Source organism: Molothrus ater, chromosome 2 (assembly GCF_012460135.2).
Source record: "Molothrus ater isolate BHLD 08-10-18 breed brown headed cowbird chromosome 2, BPBGC_Mater_1.1, whole genome shotgun sequence".
In the NCBI taxonomy this organism is placed as follows: Eukaryota; Metazoa; Chordata; class Aves; order Passeriformes; family Icteridae; genus Molothrus; species Molothrus ater.
In genome coordinates, this window is record NC_050479.2 from 846,457 (window position 1) to 864,406 (window position 17,950).

General features: G+C 47.7%; 1 protein-coding gene across 3 annotated transcripts in view; it reads right to left on the reverse strand.

Moving 5' to 3' along the window:
- The window catches only part of ITSN1 (intersectin 1), a 116,163-nt gene that overhangs the window by 39,932 nt on the left and 58,281 nt on the right, over positions 1-17,950 (reverse strand). For all 3 annotated transcript variants that reach the window (XM_054514071.1, XM_036381532.2, XM_054514072.1), the window contains 5 exons: positions 10,891-11,015; positions 9,701-9,918; positions 8,528-8,649; positions 2,730-2,980; positions 1,073-1,232 (listed from right to left, as the gene is read on the reverse strand). In XM_054514071.1, coding sequence (XP_054370046.1) covers positions 1,073-1,232; positions 2,730-2,980; positions 8,528-8,649; positions 9,701-9,918; positions 10,891-11,015 — 876 coding nt within the window. The remainder of the gene's footprint in view (positions 1-1,072; positions 1,233-2,729; positions 2,981-8,527; positions 8,650-9,700; positions 9,919-10,890; positions 11,016-17,950) is intronic.

The following is a 17,950-nucleotide window of genomic DNA, read 5'->3' on the forward strand; positions in this document are numbered from 1 at the left end:
CCATTCCCTGGGTGCTGTCCCTGCATCCCCTGGAAATTGTCTCTCTCCAGCTTTCCTGGGGCTCCTGCAGGCCCTGCAAGGCCACCCTGAGCTCAGCCCAAAGCTTCTCCTGTGCAGGTGAACAATCCCAGCTGTGCCAGCCTTTCCTCCCAGCAGAGCTGCTCCATCCCTCTGCCCATCCTGGAGCCTCCTCTGGGCTCTCTGCAGCAGCTCCAGCTCCTCCCTGGGCTGGGGCAGCTCTGCAGGTGGGACAATCCCTGCCACCCCTCCTGGAGGTGCTCACTATGTCCTGTCAGGTGAGTACTTCAATGCACAGGCAAGGATCCCCCTTTGCTCTCCAAGCCTTTTGTAGTTTGTACTTTTCCCAATATTTCTATTGGATATTTTCATATCTTTCATAGTTTGTGCTTTTCCCAATATTTCTATTGGATATTTTAATATCTTTTGTAATTTGTGCTTTTTTCAATATTTCTATTGGATATTTTCATATCTTTTGTAGTTTGTACTTTTCCTAATATTGCTATTGGATATTTTCATATCTTTTGTAATTTGTGTTTTTTCAATATTTGTATCGGATATTTTCATATCTTTTGTAATTTGTGTTTTTTTCAATATTTGTATCGGATATTTTCATATCTTTTGTAATTTGTGGTTTTTTTCAATATTTCTATCGGATATTTTCATATCTTTTGTAGTTTGTACTTTTCCTAATATTGCTATTGGATATTTTCATATCTTTTGTAATTTGTGTTTTTTTCAATATTTCTATCGGATATTTTAATATCTTTTGTAGTTTGTACTTTTCCTAATATTGCTATTGGACATTTTCATATCTTTTGTAGTTTGTAGTTTTTTCAATATTTCTATTGGATATTTTCATATCTTTTGTGATATGTGAAATTACTCCTTCTCAACACGCAACACTAATAATAATGTTACTCTAATAACAATAATAATAATAATAATAATTCTACATTATTCCAAAGGCAAACTGGTTAGCAGGTGGACTTGAACGCCACTTGCAGAGCACCATGTGCCTGTGCTGAGAGCAGGGGCGAGGCCAGGAGCTCACCTGGCCCAGCACAGGGGACGGGGAGGAGCCGGTGACAGTGGCAGGGGTGAAGGCCGAGCGCTGCCGGAGCTGCCCCGCGCTGGGCACGGTCAGCGAGGGCTGAGCTGCCCAGGCATCCCAGTTATCACTCTCTGCCTTCTCACTGCTGTTTGATGGCCAGCTGGAAAGAAAAAGAAAAGAATGATGTGATTCCTACTGGTTTTAACAGTAGGAACAAAAAAATTCACACAGAACAAATATTTCAACGCTCTACATGAATTTCTTTTCCGTGATATCCAGCACCTTAACTCCAGGTGCAACTGAACACTGGTTAGCCAAAACTTCACTTTCAAAGGCAACCCCCACACTGAGCTCCTGGTCCTTGCCACCGAAGGACAGGTTTTTATCTCAACTCTTAGCTGTGTCCCTACAAACAGAAGTTCAAGCAGTGCAGGCTGCATTATGCACAGTGGAAAGAGAAATAAAAATAATTAATAATTCTTTCCAAAACTGGTTTGAAATCTTCCCCCTGCATTTCACTGACCTCTCACATCCCTTTCCTTTAGACACAGGATCATGGAATGGTTTGGGTTTGGACCTCAGAGCCCACCCAGTGCCACCCCTGCTATGGCAGGGACACCTCCCACTGTCCCCAGTGCCCAGCCTGGCCTTGGGCACTGCCAGGGATGCAGGGGCAGCCCCAGCTGTGTCAGGAGTGCCAGGGCCTCCCATTGAGATATCAGTTTATAAATATGGATTTCATAGTCAAAGGAGAAGGAATTGCAGTTGATAAAAGTGCCCAGGGTATTAAGACACCCAGGGATGGGCACATGTTCCAATTCCATCAGTTTTACTAATGAGTGACCAGGAATTAAATCCCCTTTCATGTCATCTCTGCCATTTGCATATTGTACATAACAATATGTATATATGTGTATATATGTGTGTGTATATAACAATATGTATATAACAATATATTGTACATAACAATATGTATATATATATATATAGATGTATATAACAGTATGTATATAACAATATATTGTACATGACAATAAGCAGGTTGGAAACCTTCATTCTGGCTTGGTGGAAACTAAAGTAGGAGAAAGGGATTTAGGAGGTGGCAGCATCTGAAGGGGCTCCAGGAGAGCTGGACAGGGACTGTTCATTAGGGAGAGCAGTGGCAGGGCAAGGGAGAATGGGTTCCCACTGACATTTCAGTGGGAGATGAGGAGGGAATTGTTCCCTGGCAGGGTGGGCAGGCCCTGGCACAGGGTGCCCAGAGCAGCTGGGGCTGCCCCTGCATCCCTGGCAGTGCCCAAGGTCAGGCTGGGCACTGGGGACAGTGGGAGGTGTCCCTGCCATGGCAGGGGTGGCTCTGGGTGGGCTCTGAGGTCCCTCCCAACCCAGAGCATTCCTGGATTCTGTGATTCCAAGGGAAGTGAACCCCTTGGGATTTCCCCCATGCCCACACCCTCGCATGGGGATGTCTCCTGCCCGTGCTGTGCCAGGCAGGGGTGATGGGAGCAGCCCCAGGGCCACAGGGCTGCAGCCTGCCCTGATTCCCACAGGAAGCACCCTGCACTCCCCAGAAGTGTTTTCAGTTTGCACCCTGGCTCTGTGCTCAGTGCCAGCTCCCAAGGACCCCGGGCACTGAGGGCTGAGCCCCCAGACCTACGTGGAGCTGAAGTCTGCCCAGTTGTTGGCTGCTGCAGGAGCCTCTGCAGGGGCAGGAGCTCCCAGGGAGGTGGAGCTTTCCTGCACAGACACTTTGGGAGCAGCAGAGGGCTCAGCCACAGCCACGGGCTTGGCAGAGGCTGGAACTTCACTGTCTGGGATCTTCTCTGCGTAGTTTGCAGGGAACCATCCAGTCTTCCCCTTCAGTTCTCCACCAAGCCACCCTGGCTCTCCAGTCTGGCTTTCATCCACCTGCAGACACAGGAAGTCAGAGAGTTAACAAACACATCCTGCAAATGGGAATTGTACTGAAAACAACCCAGATCTCTGCAGCAATGAACTTCTTGCAATGCAAGAGGGCTTGACACTTTTTTCCCTTTTCTTTCCATATTGAAATCACTGAATCATGGAATGGTTGGGGTCAGGTCAAACCTGTCCTGCTCCACCCCAGCCATGGCAGGGACACCTTCCCCTGTCCCAGGTGCTCCCAGCCCGAGTCCAACCTGGCCTTGGGCACTGCCAGGGATCCAGGGCCTGCCCACCCTGCCAGGAAACAATTCCTCATTGCCAAGATCCCACCCAGCCCTGCCCTCTGGCACTGGCAGCCATTCCCTGGGTGCTGTCCCTGCATGCCCTGGAAATTGTCTCTCTCCAGCTTTCCTGGGGCTCCTGCAGGCCCTGCAAGGCCACCCTGAGCTCAGCCCAAAGCTTCTCCTGTGCAGCTGAACAATCCCAGCTGTGCCAGCCTTTCCTCCCAGCAGAGCTGCTCCATCCCTCTGCCCATCCTGGAGCCTCCTCTGGGCTCTCTGCAGCAGCTCCAGCTCCTCCCTGGGCTGGGGCAGCTCTGCAGGTGGGAAATCACCTGAGGACAGGGGCACAATCCCTGTCCCAATCCCAATTCCTTTCCTGACCCCAGCTGGGGGCTCAACCCAGGGCAGGGAAGGATCCCCGGGCTCCTCAGAGGAGCTGCTGCCAAATTCCTTTGCCTCGGGCCATTTGCTGACTCTGTGCCTCCCACTGGAATTTGCATCCTCCTTCCCCCTCCCGGTGCAAACCCATCCCTCATTCCTGCAGGATTTGGGTCCCCTCCTCTCTCAGCCCCTGGCAGCCCGAGGCAATCCCAGCACTGCAGGCACTTTGTGCTTGACTGGGTCCGTGTGCTTTTCCTGCAGTGCAGAGCAAAACTTCCACTGCAGCAGAGAGGGGAGAGCAGCAGGGTGGGAAAGGGGAGGGCACAGCTGAGGGTGGGGCTGGAAAAAAGGGATAAAGCACCAAGGGGCTGAATAACCCACACAGGGATCAGTCACAGCCAGCTGGGCTGAATAACCCACACAGGGATCAGTCACAGCCAGCTGGGCTGAATAACCCACACAGGGATCAGTCACAGCCAGCTGGGCTGAATAACCCACACAGGGATCAGTCACAGCCCAGCTGAGCTGAATAACCCACACAGGGATCAGTCACAGCCCAGGGTGAATAACCCACACAGGGATCAGTCACAGCCCAGGGTGAATAACCCACACAGGGATCAGTCACAGCCAGCTGGGCTGAATAACCCACACAGGGATCAGTCAGAGCTGAATAACCCACACAGGGATCAGTCACAGCCCAGGGTGAATAACCCACACAGGGATCAGTCAGAGCTGAATAACCCACACAGGGATCAGTCACAGCCCAGCTGAGCTGAATAACCCACACAGGGATCAGTCACACCCACCTGGGCTGAATAACCCACACAGGGATCAGTCACACCCAGCTGGGCTGAATAACCCACACAGGGATCAGTCACAGCCCAGGGTGAATAACCCACACAGGGATCAGTCAGAGCTGAATAACCCACACAGGGATCAGTCACAGCCCAGGGTGAATAACCCACACAGGGATCAGTCAGAGCTGAATAACCCACACAGGGATCAGTCACAGCCCAGCTGAGCTGAATAACCCACACAGGGATCAGTCACACCCACCTGGGCTGAATAACCCACACAGGGATCAGTCACACCCAGCTGGGCTGAATAACCCACACAGGGATCAGTCACAGCCCAGGGTGAATAACCCACACAGGGATCAGTCAGAGCTGAATAACCCACACAGGGATCAGTCACACCCAGCTGGGCTGAATAACCCACACAGGGATCAGTCACAGCCAGCTGGGCTGAATAACCCACACAGGGATCAGTCACAGCCCAGGGTGAATAACCCACACAGGGATCAGTCACATCCCAGGGTGAATAACCCACACAGGGATCAGTCACACCCCAAATGAATAACCCACATTGGGACCATCACCCCAAATGAATAACCCACACTGGGACCATCACCCCAAATGAATAACCCACACTGGGACCATCACCCCAAATGAATAACCCACACAGGGACCATCACCCCAAATGAATAACCCACACTGGGACCATCACCCCAAATGAATAACCCACACAGGGCCCATCACCCCAGGCCGGGCAGGAGCGGCAATCACCCCCAGAGGGAACAAACAGCACTGCAAAGGCAAATCTGGGTTGTGGAGATGCTCTAAAAGAGCATTTTGGGGGTGAGGCACAGGCTTCCAGAAACCACTGGGATTCTTCAGGCACAAACCAACCCAAAGGTTTCAGAGCCGTGCAGTTAATGGCTCCTCAGGAGAGGATCTGAAGCTGCCTGTGAGGACACAGATCTCTGTTCATTCAACCCAATGAAGTTCTCTATGCACACTCATGAAAAGGCACTTTGAAGGCTAATTCAAACTTCATAACTCATATCAGCTCTGGTTTCTTCTCCATCTAAAATACGAATCACATCTGGTTTTGCAGTACTGTACTGAAATTTTCAATAAATTCCTTTGAATCTTTTTAAAGCTATTTTGTTTCAATTTCCTTTAATTTTTATACTTCCCACCCACAAGTCCCACAACAATCCCAGATTATTTTTTCCAAAATACAACCAGACTTTAAATGCACACCTGAATAGTGAATTACAGTGTGTGGGAGGTTGTTTCTATTTATTCAACTGTACTTCAGAGCCACAGCTGACAACTACTTAATTCTGTGGATCACAAACAAGATTGAATCCAACTCCAACAATCACCAACTGAGAAAACTGATGAGAAACTGTCATTAGAATTCATGGCAGATTTTTCAGGGAAGAATATCTGTTCCCACACAAAAGCTTGGTTGAGCTATAGCCAGGGTTAAAATCAATCTCAACTTAGAGTGGAAGAAATTTAAAGTACATTGAAAGGATAAAGTAATTGAAAGGATAAGAGAATTAAAAAGCCAGAATAATTGTGGAATCCATGGCACCAGATCCAGGGTGCCACAGGCTTTTCCTAGCAGCAGGGCAGAGCAGAGCCCTCCCCAGACTGGCAAAGCCTTTTCCTTCCTGCAGAAATCCTCCTCCTCCTCCTCCTCCTCCTCCCTGGTGGTGGGGTTTATCCCCTTGGAAAGATCACTCCCAGGCTCTGGAAAAGGCCCAGCTCCCGTGACAGAATGAGATCTGCAACCCCATTCCAGGCAGGATTCCAGGCAAGATCCCAGCCAGGATCAGATCCCAGCCCAGGAATCCCAGCCCAGGAATCCCAACACAGGTATTCCAGCCCAGGAATCCCAACACAGGTATTCCAGCCCAGGAATCCCAGCCCAGGAATTCCAGTCCAGGAATTCCAGCCCAAGAGTCCCAGCCCAGGAATTCCAGTCCAGGAATCCCAAACCAGGAATCCCAACACAGGTATTCCAGCCCAGGAATCCCAACACAGGTATTCCAGCCCAGGAATCCCAGCCCAGGGTCAGATCCCAGCCCAGGATGAGATTCCAGCCCAGCCCTGGGATCCAGCCCTGGGCTCTGGTGGCACCTCGTGCCTGCTCCAAAATGGGTCAGGCTTTGAGTTCCAGGGTGGGAAAGCTCCATTTGTGTGAGGACAGTTATCCAAGGAGCAGGGATGTGGTGGCACAGCTGGAGTGCAGCTGCACTGATGCCAGCAGGCAGCCTCCCCTCCACCCTGAGCTGCAAATTGCTGCTTTCCAGGGAAAGGTACCACAGGCGCCTTTGGAAGCACAGGACAAGCACAGGGGGGCTGAGGAGGAGCCAAATGCAGCATCAAAAGCCAACCCTGCTCCAGGGTGTCTGAAGTACTTTTGATAAGGAGCTGGGCTGTGTTAATTTGACCCCTGGTGGGCTCAAAGCCAGGGAAGTGCAGGGGAAGCAGCTCTGGGGGCTCAGTGGAGCCCCTGAGGAGCTCCCTGGCAGCACTCAGCCACTCCCTGCTCCCCTCCAGGGCAGCAGGCATGCAGAGCAAGGCATGGTGAGAGCACAGCTCAGCCCTGAGCACTGCCCAGAGCAGCCCTTTAACCCTCCCTGCAGGGCAGCAGAGCCCCCAGGAACCTGCTGGGATCCTGGCCAACATCACCTCAATAAAGGCAACAGAGAGGAGTGACCCTGCAGGGGCTGAAGGGGTTAACACTGAGTCATAAGCAACCAGACTGAGATGGTCTCAGAGTCTCTCTTTGAAATATGTGTAGTGCTCCTTAGAATCACAGATTCTGGGGGAAAATCTTCTTTCCCTGCAAATCTCTCTTTTAAAATTATTTCAGTGCTCTTTAGAATTGTGTATTTGGGGGAAAATGATATTTCCCTGCAGATCTCTCTTTTAAAATTATTTCAGTGCTCTTTAGAATTGTGTATTTCGGGTGAAAATGTTATTTCTCAGCAAATCTCTCTTTAAAAACTATTTCAGTGTAGAATTGTGTATTTTGGGAAAAACGATATTTCCCTGCAAATCTCTCCTTTAAAATTATTTCATGGCTCCTTAGAATTGTGTATTTTGGGAAAAATGTTATTTCCCTGCAAATCTCTATTCAAAAATTATTTCAGTGCTCCTTAGAATCACACATTTGAGGGAAAATGTTATTTTCCCTGCAAGAACAGGGATAAATATGTGCAGAACTGCATAGAACCACATGTTTTGAGGAAAAATGTTATTTTCTCTGCAAATCTCTATATAAAAATGTACAAAATGCTTCCTAAAATCACAACTTTTGGGAAAATTGTTATTTTCCCAGCAAGTCTGCCTAACAGTGATCACTGTTGCCCAGAGAATGACCTGTAAATCCAGGCCAGCCCCTATTTCCCAGGAAAACCAGGCATGCTGGCATTTCCCAATAGCCTCCAGAGTCTCCTCTCCAACACCATTTCCTGCAGCTTTCCAACCTGTGGTATCCTCAGAGTCCCCAGCAGGGACAGGATTCACTTTGCATTTTCCAGGAACACATTCCAAGGCCACAAACACCCAGTAAGTAAAAAGCCAAACCAACCCCAAAAGGTTCCATATCTCAGAACAGTTGTTGTTTTTTTTTTTAATAATGATAATTACAATTTAGAGGACTTTACAAAGTGTATTTTTTCCAAAATCCAAACTCCAAATGTAAAAGCTCTTAAAATCAATTTTGTTGGGTAGGACACTGTAGGGAATACACTTCCCCCAGTGAACAACATTTAAGAATTCCCCCAGGAATTTTCATTCTGCATGTTAAGAACATACTAATGATTAATTAGTATTAATATGCACTTAATCCCTGCAGCCATTAACCAGGGAATTAAAACTTAAGAGAGCCAAAAGCAAACCTTGCTTCAGAGTTTGACACAATCCACTGACACATCTGTGAAAAATCTGAAATTATTCTCTACCAACACACCTGCAAGCAGATTTTTGGGATTTGCAGTTTTCTCTCTTGCCATAGAAAACTGAAGGCAGCCCTGGCAGAAGCTGAAGGCTGACATTTCCCAAGGAATATCCCAATCCCTGCTTACCATGACAATGTCTCCAGGCTGGATGGTGATCTCGTCGTGGCTTCTGGATTCAAAAGGATACAGAGCTCTATAATACACTATTTTTACATCCTCCTGAGCAGAAATGGTTAGAGGAGCTTTCTCTGAGCAAAGGAAACACACAGATACAGAGAGAAGAAATCAAACCACCTGATTTTTAAACACTTGGAAAATGGGGTGGAAATGGAGAGAAGAAATCAAACCACCTGATTTTTAAACACTTGGAAAATGGGGTGGAAATGGAGACAAGAGTCACCAAACCTGCAGGGTCTGCAGAACAACCTTATCCCCTTTTTACACAAGGGAAACATAAAAATTCATTATTTAAATACATTTTTTTTTATTATTTTCTCCTCTAAAAACCAAGGGAAATCTTAGAAACACAGAATGGCCTGGGTTGGGAGGGACCTGAAAGCCCACCCAGTGCCAGCCCTGCCATGGCAGGGACACCTCCCACTGTCCCAGGCTGCTCCAGCCCCAGTGTCCAGCCTGGCCTTGGGCACTGCCAGGAACTCGGAGTCCACAGCTGCTCTGGGCAGAATTTAGTTATAAAAGTGATGCAATCCTTTGGACAAATATTTAGAGCACTTTTACATTCCCAAACAGTTCTTGTGTGTATCCAAGCCACCTAAGAGGGAAGCAGGATTCCCACTACAGGCAAAAACCAGGATACAATGCAGGGAAAAAGCTCTCAGCTGAAAGTGAATGTGGGGAGGCAGAAAAGGGGAATTAAACCTTGGATTTCAGGTCATTGGTCCAGTAAACAAAGGAAGGCAGGAAAGGAAAAGGGTGACTAAACAACATATTATTCCTACTCTGAAAAACATACTGTCCCTACTGTGAAAAAGCATGTATCCACACCAAAATAACAACTACAGAAATAGCTCTGGCATCTTGCATCCAGCCCTTTGCAGCTGAGATCCCCTTGCCTTGCCCTGCAGTCTCAGAGCTGTGCTGTCCCCTCTGCTGAACACCAGCCTCTGGGATGAACAGTGCTGCCTAACAGAACCATTTTGGAGCCTGGAGCTCAATCCATGCATTATTTACTTTAACAAGACTCCCAATCCAGCCCTGAACTCCACCTTGTTCTATGTGAAATGGGAAGAGAGAAGAGAACTGAGCTGTGCCAGAGCACTCCCTGCTGCTGGACCCTACCTGCATTGGACCACGGGGCCTGGCCGGGCTTGCTGGGCTCCTGGTGGGGCTGGAAGAGTTTATTCAGCTTCTCCTGCATCTCCTGCTTCCCCTTATCCTCACTGTCCTTCTTCTTGGGTACTTCTTCCCTTTTTTGCTTGTCATCTTCCTGGATTTTTTTTTGCCACTGTGGTTCATCCTCTGCCTGTCCCCGCGGTTTGTCCCGGTCCTGGATCCGCCTGGGGGACAGTGGGGACAACAAAGCCACTCACACCAAAGCCACCAAAGCTTTTGGGTCATCTCCAGTACCAAGAGTCCTCTGTAGGGCTTTTCCATGCCCTAACTTTATTTTGGTGACTTATCAATCACTCCCCAGCATCTCCTCACACTGGGATTGATTCCCAGAAATCACAAACTCAGGGGATGGTTTGGCTTGGAAGGGACCTTGAGGATCCAACCCAAGGTAAGACTCCAAACCCAGGCAAAGCAGAAGGAGAAAAGCAGGAATCAGACACCTGGCCATCCTTAACCTCATGCTGAGGGCAGGGAGGAGAGCTATCTGCAAGTTTTACACAGCACTCCAGAGAATTACTGGGAATATTTGCCATTCCCAAATGCCAGAGTTAACAAGTCCTTCCCCTCCACCAGAGGACAGGATACCAAGAAATGAATAAATATTCTCTGCTGGAAACAATGTGCCCCAGTAAAGACAGCTCTGAAGATGTGGAGGATGCCCAGTGTTCTCCAGTCTGTTCCATGGCCTATTCCAGCCCTGGAATTCCTTCAGAATCAGAGCCACAAGCCAGAGAAGCAGCTGCTCCTCCCACACAGCCACCCCACGGGTCCTGTCCCCACCAGGGCCAGAGGATCCCCGGGGCTGGCCCAGCCCTGCCAGCCCATGCAGTGCCAGCTGTGCCCCATGGGCACCTTGTCCCCAGCCCAGAGCACTCAGTGCCACCTGCAGGGGACACCTGCAGGGCTGGGCACTGCAAAGCTCCCTGGGCAGCCCCTGCCAAGGCCTGAGCTCCCTTTCCATGGGCAAATTGCTGCTGCTGTCCAACCAATCCACTTCCCAACATGAGAGGTGGCCCTAGAGGACACAAACCTCATCTGCACCCCTGGAAGGTTTGGGCAGACAGGAATCAGGAATGTTTTCCAGGAGATGCCAAGGGAGCTGTTACATTTAGGGCCCCACTAAAGCAGTTTGTTACCTCTGAGCTTCTTTTTGCTTTTCCAGCTCCACTGTCTTCCTTTCCTGCTCCTTCTGTTTCAACCTCTCAGCTTCCAAGCTCTTCTGCTTCTGGAGCTGCTGTTTGTTATGGATTTCTCTCAGCTCCTGGATTAAAAAAGGACAAACAGGTGTAAAAATCCACTCTGTGAATCAGAACTGATGGCCCCAAAGAGTTCCCTGTGAGGGGACAACACCTGGCAGAGCTTGGGGATCTCTCACAGTCACACTCCTGCCAAATGCAGATAATTCAGGTTCATTCCCAGGGTCTATAAACCACCTACTGTTTTTCTATTTTTATCCATTAAAGGGCTAGGAAACCAGAAATTCTTCAAATGGGACTCTGAAAAATGGACAAAGCTTAATCTGAACAGACATTTCTGTTTTGTTTGTTGGTTTATGGAATCCATTTATTGAATTCCATACACAAATCTGCCCTCTGAGTTCTCACAACAGCAACTCTTAATCAGTTTCATTTGCCAATTAATGCTGATTTACTAAAGAACCTTCAGGGCTGGTTTATACACAGGAGACTGAAATCCTTAAGGAATATCTTTGGGATGAGTCATGGTACAGAGAGTATTCATTCATATATAAGTCAGCTTTTCTTCAACTGCCTGAAAAAATTACATATAAATAATAATACCATAATATTTTCCTCAAGATTTGTTCTCTGCATTAACACCTATTAACACAAATCCAACCTTTATCTGGAATTTCCTGGCATGACTTGGAATTTTGCATCTGAACTCCTCAGCATTACAGTAGAAAAAGGGAAAATTTACCTATGAGCACTGAGGATTTTCACTGAAAATAGTTCACTTCAAAAATTGGTCTCTTATCATGAAAATACGGTCCAGGTGAGACTGAAACAGTTAAACCTGGAAGTATTTGGATGGTTTTACAGGAATTCACAATCTACAAACCACAGGAAGTTTTCATTCCTCATGCACTGACCCAAATGAGAAAATTGCATAAGAAACAAAAAAAGAAATGGAAGTGATTCAAACCCACTGGATAGAGGGGTGAAAGCTTCAAAAGGGAAGCTGATCCTTGTGGCCCAGGTCTCAGTTTTATTTCATTAATGCTCCTCAATTTTAATTCAGTGAAAACTGAGCTCAGCATCATTAAAGAGAGAACCAGTTCCCAGGGAAGCTGGAATTAAAGAGACATTTTAAGAATTATTTAAGTTTCCCACAAACATTTTAACACACTATTCCCTCCCAGCCATGCTGATGTGCTGGGTCAGCGCTCTGTGAAAGGATTTTTCTGTGACAGAACTGTGTGTTAAGAAAACCAAACCAAGTTCATAGTGCTGGCACTGGATGGAGCATTTCTGGAGATGAAAAATCCCACACACATCCCTCTGGGGCCAATGGGAGGATGGAGGAGGAAGAGGCAGCATCTCCCACAGCTGAACAAAGCTCTGCTAACACCTCAAGAGCCAGGACACTTCCAGCTGCATGCTGAGCACAGCCTACACCCATCCTGCACAGGCACAGCTCCCAGCTGGGCACTGCTCCTCCAGGGCTGCAATTCCAAAGGCACCTGGCACAGATGTGTTTCATGAAAACCCTTCTGCCAGGATCTTTTCTCCTGAGAAGCTGAGAGGCCTCAGACATGAAATGTAACCAATGGTTATCTGCTGCTGTGGGATGCAACAGGAGCATCTGGGATTGCTCTCATGTGGTTGTTTCTAATTAATGGCCAATCACAGCCCAGCTGTCTTGGACTCTGGTCACTCACAGGATTTTATTATCATTCCTTTCTATTCCTTTCAAGCCTTCTGATGAAACCCTTTCTTCTATAGTTTTAATACATCATTTTAATATAATATCTATCATAAAATAATAAATCAGCCTTCTGAACCATGGGGTCAAGACTCTCATCTCTTCCCTCATCCTGAGACCCCTGTGAACACCAGCAGAGCAGCCCAAGGCTTTGCTCACTCCTGGACCAGGAATGCCTTACTTTAAAAGCAGAGCAATTGCTCCCCTGGCATTTAAATCCAAACAGTGCAGCAAGGAGGGTTTGAGCTGTTACAACAGCTACATTCATAGTATTGAATAGGAGCTGCAGCATTTCAATATTCACTATTTACAGCCAAGTCATTTGCTACAAAGACCTTCATGGAAGAAGTGGAGTTGTTTTGGTCCAGATTGTGCCTTTTTGACAGAAAGACAACAGGACTTGGGATGTTCAGGGATTACAATCCAAGGTTTCCATCAGATCTTCTCCCCCTGAGACAAGCAGAGCATTTGATGCCAGAGGAAAGGACCCTGCAGTTCTGTAACCCCTTCCTGCCCATTCCCCAGCTCCCAAAGCCTCTGCTTTGGCCTTGACAGACAATTCCTCCCTCCACCCCATCCTGGGGGCTGTTGGGCAAAGGAAGGGAGCTGCCACCCCTCTCTTACCTGGAATCACAGATTACAGTGATGTGTAGGGATAGTTCCCATCCAAATGTTTGCTTTTTAAAAATTCTGTACATCATGACCAAAACAGGCAATTTACTTAAACTCTTGAAGTTCCAGATAAACAAAAGACAAAAGTAACTCACTAGAACTGTGCCCAAGTTGCAATTCAAAGCACACTCCTGACACAAGCATAGGGATTAGATCAAAATCTAATGCCAAGCTCTTCTGTCTGGTTTTGGTTTGGTGCTGGCACCCCTGGGCAAACACTGACTCAGTGAAACACTGCACACTCATCTGCTTAGGGAAAGTGAAGCACATAACTGGAGGAGGCTCAGAGAGAGCTGGGTCCTGCCTGAGCAGGCCATGGAGACCTTGGGGAAGGAGTGTAAGTGCTGGATGCAGCCCAGGAGGAGAGCCAGGCACTGCAGCATTGCCTCTTCCACTGCCACTGACTGGAAGAAAGAAATGCTGAGATGTAAAGAGGGTTGGGAGCAGGAGGGCCCTGCTGACACTGACACACAGCACTGACAGCCACAGGACACACGGACAGCACTGGGACAGCTCAGCCACTGGGGGCCTCTGCTTCTGCCAGGCACTGGGAAAGGATCCTCAGCACAGCCATGTCACAAACATGAACTCAGCCCCAGTGTGCTGCTGGGCAGGAGCAGCAGCAAGGAATTCTGGATTCTTCCATGGCACAGGAAATGGGCATTAGGGCCTTGGAGCTGGGAGGGTCAGTTCAGATCCAGGGATGCTGGGGAGGAATTCTGTATCCTGAGGGTGGGCAGGGCCTGGCACAGGCTGTCCCTGCATCCTGGCAGTGCCAAGGCCAGGCTGGGCACTGGGGCTGGAGCAGCCTGGGGCAGTGGGAGGTGTCCCTGCCAGGGCAGGGTGGGATGGGATGGATTTAAGGTCCTTCCAACCCAGACCATCCCATGATCACAAAACCAACAAGTGACCAGCTCCATTTCATTGATACCTGCATCAATAGCAATTCTTAGATCTCTAGGCTGAGATCTTTAAAGGGCACAGAAGTTTCACTCCTTCAACCCTAAGACACAAAGAAGTGGCCAAACTTTCAACCTTGTAACAAACTCAGTCACTTCATAGCCAAATCCAGCCCAATCCAGAGATTATCTTGTATCACAACCTGCCCCAAATCCCATTTGAAAGGATACCTGAGCAGCCAAACAAGCTCCAGCAATCCCTGAAACCAAGAGGCTCTACCTCAAGAGATCCAATACTACAATTCCAACGACCTGATTTGAAATATTAATAACATTTTGCTAGCCTGAAAGCTGTGGGTGGAAATGCACCAAATTCTATGAATATTTCCAACTCCAAAGGACTCATAAGAAGGAATTGAAATCAGTTGTTTTGGAGAGATGACAAAAAGATTCAGCAGAAAAAAAAAATCTTATTTATCTCCCTAATCACTCCTGTGGTATTAAGACACACAGCAAACATGATGTAGTTTAACACTTGTATGAAGTATTCACTTATTACAGAACATAAAAACATAGAGACAAATCCAGAGTATCCTGTAACTGCTGTGGTTTGGAAAAGTTGCCTGGCAAACTAAATTACCTTGATTAAATCAGAGTTTGTAATGGATTTGCTTGATAAATATGTATTTTTAAAAGGAAGAGTTCCATCTTTCCCATCTTGACCTATTATACCTCAATTTACAAGAAACCTTTATCAAATTTAGAGCTCAGATGTGGTGGAATTGTTGAGACACAATTTGAAAAATGTCTCATTTCACTGGGAGCATTATCCAGCTGCCTGGATAATGGATAATCACAGAGATGGCACCAGGACACAGCCAGGAACTGAGAACACAACAACTTCTTCTGCTATTTAGGGAAATTACTATTTTAGTATTATTTACAAGCCAATTTCTACCTATTGTCAATGTCAGTCACTTTTCCAGTGGTGGTTCCTAAAAGTTGCTGCAGATTTTTGATTTTTTTAGGTAATGCTATCTGAGAATTATGGAGTTCAAAATGACCTGGTTTGGAGTGATGTGATCACTGATATGAGATAGCATGTGATATATGTGATATATATAATAAATATTATGGGAGTTCATAAGGACCTGGTTTGGAGTGATGTGATCACCTAAGTGTGCTCTCTGTGGGTGGAGAACTCCCACTTCACACAACTCCCAGTAAATCCAGGATTCCAGGAAAGCCTTCACTGGCCTTGGGCACAAAATTCCCCAGAGGGTGCTGGCACTGCCCAGGCTGCCCAGGGAATGGGCACGGCCCCGAGGCTGCCACAGCTCCAGGAGCCTTTGGCCAGCGCTGCCAGGGATGCCCAGGCTGGGCTTGCTGGGCTCTGGGCAGGGCAGGGCTGGCACTGGGGGGTCCCTGGGGGTCCCTTCCCTCAGGACATTCCATGGTTCCATTAAAAACAACAGCCATGGAATCACTGCTGCACCCAGCAGCTTCTGAGTGGTTTCTCTACCCATTCCATGCTGAGCCCACAAAAATCCATGTGCCTTTTTAGGGTTTTTAATTCAGTCATAAAATCCTCCAGGCCCACCAAAATATGCCTTGCACATCTTGAGAAACTACAAAAGGAAGAAGTCTCTGAATTCAGCTCCCAGTGCTCAGTTCCATAGTACAGCTGGGGCTGGAGCGTGTCCAGGGCAGGGAACGGAGCTGGGCAGGGGCTGGAGAATCCCTGAGGGAGCTGGGCAGGGGCTGCAGAATCCCTGAGGGAGCTGGGCAGGGGCTGCAGAATCCCTGAGGGAGCTGGGCAGGGGCTGGAGAATCCCTGAGGGAGCTGGGCAGGGGCTGGAGAATCCCTGAGGGAGCTGGGCAGGGGCTGCAGAATCCCTGAGGGAGCTGGGCAGGGGCTGCAGAATCCCTGAGGGAGCTGGGCAGGGGCTGGGGCTGGAGCAAAGGAGGCTCAGGGGCCCTTGTGGCTCTGCACAAGTCCCTGCCAGGAGGGCACAGCCGGGGGGGTCGGGCTCTGCTCCCAGGGAACAGGGACAGGAGCAGAGGGAACGGCCTCAGGCTGGGCCAGGGCAGGCTCAGCTTGGACAGCAGCAGCAATTTGCCCATGGAAAGGGAGCTCAGGCCTTGGCAGGGGCTGCCCAGGGAGCTTTGCAGTGCCCAGCCCTGCAGGTGTCCCCTGCAGGTGTCTGGATGTGGCCCTTGGGGACAGATTTTGGGGTGATGCTGGGGGCGCACTGGGTGATCCTGAAGGTCCCTTCCCACCCTGACAATTCTGGGATTCTGTGAGTGCCCCTCCTCAAGTCAGCAAGGCAGAAATCCCCACAGACAGCTCCCCCTGATCTGCTCCCCCTGGCAGGTGAGTCCCACAATCTGCTCTTCCCAAAGTGTCTCCACAACTCCTCATCAATTGATTGAAACCACTTCTCCTGTTAAACTGCACAACCATTTACCTTCACTCAAGGCATTCCTGGATTCCTGGCACATGCTGATAAATCTGTGCTTAATGGGCAACTTCAATTTTTAGTTACCATCACTTTGTTATCTGTGCAGTGCAATCCTTCAATATTCAAAAATTGAGTTTTGGGTGCTTGGTTTGTTGGTCTGGGTTTTTTTTTTTGCTGCTGTCACAATACCAAGACTGTTCACCTCTTTCCCATTTATGTTTAGGTAATTTAAGATCAAACCAAATACAGGCACTAATTTTAGAATGGAAATCCCTTGGTTCAATTTATCACTTTTAAATGACTCCATTAAAAAAATACCCAAGAAGCACAACATGCTAAGATGTATCCAAAAACCACATATGAAGAAAAACTAGGTGAGGTTTAAACCTCAAGGATTAATTAAGCAAGGATTAGACAATTCTATTTTTTTTGAAATATAAATTGTGCCCACTTTGTTTGTTCTGTGTCTGACCCTGCAGAGATTGTCCCCTTCCATCCTCCTTGTCTCAGACTGGCAGAGTCATCTTCAAATGAGCCTTAAAACAGGGCCTGACTTTTAATTTTTCCTATAATTATTAATAACTCCAATTGAAACAAGCTATTTCTTGCTTAAATTCAACCCCCACCTTCCATCTTAAATTGTTTGGTTTAATCCCAGTTGATCAACTTCCATAACAACTCCATTAATGTCTCTGTCACAGTGATTTTCCTGCTGGATACTTGCAATACAATTTGGAGCACCTTGCAGGAAATTGAGCTTTTTTGGTCAGCTTTCAGGAGAACCCACCAGTGGAATCAGCAGATAAAGTACTGGAACATTGGAATATTTTATGAAAAAATGAATGCTATTAAAAGTTTGTAACTACAGACTGATTTCCTACTTCTCTCTGCAGAACCCTGACATTGCCAGTGCAGAAATACACAAAAAAAAAAATCACAGTTTTAACAAAGACTGAGCAATAAAGCATGAAACCACAAACCACAGGCAGCTACACTCAGGGACAAGCAGGAGCACACAGACAGCAGATAACAATTCTGGGTGGCAGCAGAAAATCAAGTCTCTTTTATTCAAGATTTCAATTTGAACTCCTGATTCCAGCAGATGTGCTGACCTTGTCCTGCCCTTCCTGGATGAAAAGCACAGAAATTGCTGATTTCATTTTGGCAATCATACACTTGGAATCAGGGCTCAAATCTCCTCCTGAAGAGACTCTGCAGAT